We start from the raw sequence: 5777 nt of genomic DNA, 5'->3' as shown, positions 1-5777 counted from the left end.
AAAGTTTATATATGAAGCAAATAAAGCCCCAACCTCTTATAGTGGATGTACCTTTGTTTGTACTTTGAACCTCAGAGCCTGACATTGAATGAAGCTTCTATTAGCTTCATTCTGAACAGAGGATGATATCCCAACATTAGAGACACAAACAAGGATTCAAACTGAATAGGTTTCCTCTTAACCATTGACCTCTGTTGTCGTTGTCTGAGTTCAGAATAGAGCCTTTTGTGAAATGTATGCTGTTGGGCCTCACAGTCTCTGCCAGTGTCTCTCTTTCATTGTCAAATACTGACATTGTCATAAGTATAGGATGCTATTAATATTATCACACTCATTTTACAGCCAAGAAAACCAAACTACAGGGTGCAAAACAACTTACCTCATGTAGCAATAAGGACAGCTCTCAGCTTTCAACCCACATGGGTGTGATTCCATATCCAGGGTCCATTCCATTGTACTTGCTGTTTCATCTACCTATCCATGTCCAAACTCAACTTTTCATGCTGCTTTCTCCTGCAGGCCCGTGACCGAGGTGTAGACTAAGAAGTGGAGTCATGCTTCACACCGCCATATCATGTTGGCAGCCATTCCTGGGTCTGGCTGTGGTGTTACTCTTCATGGGATCCACCATCGGCTGCCCTGCTCGCTGTGAGTGCTCCGCCCAGAACAAATCTGTTAGCTGCCACAGAAGGCGGCTGATCGCCATCCCAGAGGGCATTCCCATCGAGACCAAAATCTTGGACCTCAGCAAGAACAGGCTGAAAAGTGTCAACCCTGAGGAATTCATATCATATCCTCTGCTGGAGGAGATAGACTTGAGTGACAATATCATCGCCAATGTGGAGCCAGGAGCATTTAACAATCTCTTTAACCTTCGTTCCCTCCGCCTAAAAGGCAATCGCCTAAAGCTGGTCCCTTTGGGAGTATTCACGGGGCTATCCAACCTCACCAAGCTGGACATTAGTGAGAATAAGATTGTCATTTTACTGGACTACATGTTCCAAGACCTTCATAACCTGAAGTTTCTAGAAGTGGGGGACAATGATTTGGTTTACATATCACACAGGGCCTTCAGTGGGCTGCTGAGCTTGGAGCAGCTCACCCTGGAGAAATGCAACCTAACAGCAGTACCAACAGAAGCCCTCTCCCACCTCCGCAGCCTCATCAGCCTGCATCTGAAGCATCTCAATATCAACAATATGCCTGTGTATGCCTTTAAAAGATTGTTCCACCTGAAACATCTAGAGATTGACTATTGGCCTTTACTGGATATGATGCCTGCCAATAGCCTCTATGGTCTTAACCTCACATCCCTCTCCATCACCAATACCAACCTGTCCACTGTTCCCTTCCTTGCCTTTAAACACCTGGTATATCTGACCCATCTTAACCTCTCCTACAATCCCATCAGCACTATCGAAGCAGGCATGTTCTCTGACCTGATCCGCCTTCAGGAGCTCCATATCGTGGGGGCCCAGCTCCGCACCATTGAGCCTCACTCCTTCCAAGGGCTCCGCTTCCTTCGTGTGCTCAACGTGTCTCAGAACCTACTGGAAACTTTGGAAGAGAATGTCTTCTCCTCCCCTAGGGCTTTGGAGGTCCTGAGCATCAATAACAACCCTCTGGCCTGTGACTGCCGTCTCCTCTGGATCCTGCAGCGGCATCCCACTCTGCAATTTGGTGGCCAGCAGCCCATGTGTGCTGGTCCAGACACCATCCGTGAGAGATCCTTCAAGGATTTCCACAGCACTGCCCTTTCTTTTTACTTTACCTGCAAAAAACCCAAAATCCGTGAAAAGAAGTTGCAGCATCTGCTAGTGGATGAAGGGCAGACGGTCCAGCTGGAATGCAATGCTGATGGAGACCCTCAGCCTGTGATTTCCTGGGTGACCCCTCGAAGGCGTTTTATCACCACCAAGTCCAATGGAAGAGCCACCGTGTTGGGCGATGGCACCTTGGAAATCCGCTTTGCCCAGGATCAAGACAGTGGGATGTATGTTTGCATCGCTAGCAACGCCGCTGGGAACGACACCTTCACAGCCTCTTTAACGGTGAAAGGATTCACTTCAGATCGCTTCCTTTATGCCAACAGGACCCCTATGTACATGACTGACTCTAATGACACCATTTCCAATGGCACCAATGTCAATACCTTTTCCCTGGACCTTAAAACAATACTGGTATCTACAGCCATGGGCTGTTTCACATTCCTGGGAGTGGTTTTATTTTGTTTTCTCCTCCTTTTTGTGTGGAGCCGAGGGAAAGGCAAGCACAAAAACAGCATTGACCTTGAGTATGTACCCCGAAAAAACAATGGTGCTGTTGTGGAAGGGGAGGTGGCTGGACCCAGGAGGTTCAACATGAAAATGATTTGAGGGTCTACCGTTCACACTATTGTTTCTGTGTCATTGTGGGTAACCAGTGAGACAGCTGGCACAGTGAATTACTAGGTTAAAAGGCAGCCAAGTACAGCTGCCCCTGTGTCAAAGCAGGGTCCATGGAAGCAGGAGGACTTCTTATGGAGACTCTCCACCTACAGGCAGGCAGACATGTGTCAGAGCCCTTCACAGTGGGATACTAATTGTTTGCATTGCAAATATTGGCATTCTGGGGATCTCAGTAATGAACCTGAACCTTTGGCTCATGCTCATGGACAATTACTCAACATTTTCTACCACTGCAAAAACAAAAGAAAAAAAAATAAAAAGGAACAACCTACAATGTAGGATTTACATATTAAAAAGACACATTTGTCTAAAACATACTCTACAGAAAAATTTGTATCTCTGATTATCATTTGTTAAAGCCTTGCATCATACCATATTGTTGATTCAGCACCACAAAGAAATCAATATATTCTTTACTCTTTTTTTTGAAACATATATGCTGTATATGTTTTAAAGCAATATGAATGAGAGGTTGTGCTTTTAGTTACTCACCATTATAGATCCAAGTGTGATTTCACCTTCCTTTACATAGAGATGACCCTGAGACTAGATCCCTGGAGTTATGGGCGGAGATATGTGGAATGAGGAGTTTGTCTGATGTAGGATGCCAAGAAATAGGACCCAAGGAAAAACTGCTCAACTCTGTTAACTTCTGTTACTATAAATAAAGGCATGTGCCTAGTTTTGATACAGAATGGAATATTTTTTATACTTGTGATATCACACTGGACCAGTTTACTGTAACAAAGCCCTTGGTTTCTCCAGAAGGTTGTGTGCCACTAGTTGTACCTGTAAAATGCAAGGTAGGTGTTAATAATGAAGATGATCCATTTAAACACAACTTGATTTTACTTTCATCAGTTGAGACTAATGGGTTAATAGGAAATCGAAGCGCATATAGTCGTTGTATATACTCATATGGTGATAATTTACCTTGTAGCTGAGATCAAGAATTCGATGTTCAGAAGCTCTCTGGATGAAAAGGAGTTTTTCTCAGATGCCAACACAAACCAGGGTGATCCAGGCATACCATGATGTTAATGCAACTGAGGATCTGTTACAATGATAGCTGTCTGAAGGCTGGATTGCTGCCAGGAAATATCTAGCTACCATTCTGATGTTTTCTATTCAACTATTTACTGTACATACAGTATTATCTTGAATGGGTAACTTCAGGGTTTTTTCCCTGCTTCCTTTATTTAGAAAATTATCTTGTGTACACAAGAAGTATTGATCTTGTTTATAGAGAGGTGAGGAAAAAAAGGTGAATTAAACAGCACTTAGTTTTTTCTCAGTGAGGAAAAACTAAGATCACTAGCCCTACAAATATGTTAAATGGTGCAGATACTTTTACCCCTCTAACCCAAGAATCTCTGTCCAATTCAGTTTGTATTAATGATTGTTACTTAAAACATAGTTTAAAAAAAAAATGGCATCCTGCCACTACCACCAATGATCTGGTTCAAATGAGCCATAATTCCATTTGGCTAAATGTTCAGTGAATGGTTTTCAAGGCATATATTCATATGACCTGAGAAAGCACTGAATATAGAATGTATTCATGAAATATGATCTATTTAATCAGCAAAAGATAGGAAATGTCTATACTTTCTACATTTTGAGAGGGACCTGAAAATGAGCCCCCTTTTGGACAGTGAATAGGAGCTGTCTGAGGTTTGGTTCTTGACATATCTGATTGGGGGTATGACTTTCAAAAAGCTGGCTTTTTTTTTTTTTTAGCATTTGAAATTTTGAGGAGCTTCAATAAAATTAAATTGACCCCAATAAAAAAGTGACAGGTCTAGAAATTGTTTTGCCAGTTGGATAGTAGCACAGTAAAACCCCTTTCTCCCTTAATAAAGGGTAGAAATGAGATAGAAAGATTGAAGAATTGCCTGTTTAAGTCATTTTTCATTTGACTTTCCTAGTGATTATCATCGATCTTTTAGAAATTCATTTTCCACTCATGGCAATTACTTTATATTATATATCCAATAATACAGATCAAGATTTTTCTGCAATTTCTATTTCTTGTGTGCAGGTGGAATGCAATCTTTCAAACTGAAAAGAGAACAAACTGGAGGGCTAGTCTTTCAAAACTTAATAGAAAATACTTCATCTTATGTCCAACAAAAAGAGAAAACACTGAGCAATTAACAAAAGGGCTTTTCGATTCTGCTATTTTCTGTTAAAAGTTAACCAAACACAGCTTAGTCAAATGAAATTGGATTAAAGTTAACCCATCCATGAAAAGATTAAAAGATTTTGTGATTATTCCATTGGAAGAAGAAAGACTGCACTTTTTCAGGGACTTCCATACCCTGATCTGTGGAATAATATGTATTTAAGATATTAACAAGCACTGTTCCAAAAGAAATTTGATAGACTACTAAGTGGGGAAAATGTTGCATTCTTTAACCACCTCTTGAAGTTCAAAATCTACATGAGCCTAATAAATCCTCTGAAAGTCCTGTAAAAAAGAATTCTGTTTAATATTGTCTCCTTAGGGTTTCTCTAATTTACTTGAGCATGAAGCACTTCCTTTTATGATGTAATGGTTAACATCTTGAAAAACTAGAGTTCCAGCAAACTCAGTTTGGTCAACAGTGGACTAAAGTAGTCCTCTTCTGAAGTATTCCTAAACCCACTGTTTCCAATAAGAGTAAAATTTACTACTTGAATTGGGCTCCAATAGATTACAAAAAAAATACCACCTACATTAAGTGATATGATCATAAAAATGTATTAGCCAGATATTTCTAGGAGAATCTGCTGCTTTCTGCCAGAAATATCACCTAATGGATTTACAGTTAACTTGAGGCTACTTAATTGTCTACAGTCTTCACTAGTGGAGCAGATCTTGGATTCTTTTTTACATCTGTAAAGCTCTGACCAGGGGTTCCATTAACTTGCTCTGGGGCTTAGTATGGAGTTACACCCAAGGAATTTTCCCTTATAGCTTTAAATTACATCTTTGTTAAAGCAAAGTAGGCCATGGTAGAGAGTAACAGCTCAGAGAGCACATGGGCCAAATTCTCTTCTTAGTAGTCATCTCTGACTCCTCTTCTTCCCAGAGGATTTGTCTTAAAGTATCTCAAGAAGAAATACAGTTCTTTGGCTCTGCATTTAGTTCTGAATTGAACTGCTGGGTTGATTCAGCATTTCAGTTTTGTGTGTGTGTGAGTGTGTGTATCACATACATAATATATATGAAGCATTTTCAGAGAAATATTTGTTTTCTCTAGGCATTAAATCTCTAGAAGAACAAATTCTCTGGCTAGAGTTCTGATAGTCTGAGAGAATTGATCTATGTCCCCAGGTGTCTGAAAT

At 40.6% G+C, this 5777-nt stretch overlaps 1 protein-coding gene across 1 annotated transcript; it reads left to right on the top strand.

Annotated features, from left to right (window-relative positions):
* Window positions 1-554: 554 nt before the first annotated feature.
* On the top strand, window positions 555-2375 carry LINGO2 (leucine rich repeat and Ig domain containing 2). The gene has a single exon (XM_030294074.1). It carries the CDS (start codon window positions 555-557, stop codon window positions 2373-2375), a length of 1821 nt encoding a protein of 606 aa, XP_030149934.1.
* Window positions 2376-5777: the final 3402 nt, after the last annotated feature.

This window comes from Lynx canadensis, chromosome D4 (assembly GCF_007474595.2).
Source record: "Lynx canadensis isolate LIC74 chromosome D4, mLynCan4.pri.v2, whole genome shotgun sequence".
NCBI lineage: Eukaryota > Metazoa > Chordata > Mammalia > Carnivora > Felidae > Lynx > Lynx canadensis.
This window is presented reverse-complemented; position numbering and strand designations above follow the sequence as displayed.

Bases quoted from the DNA above. Each gene is read 5' to 3' on its own strand.
- LINGO2 (XM_030294074.1), top strand. From the start codon at position 555: ATGCTTCACACCGCCATATCATGTTGGCAGCCATTCCTGGGTCTGGCT.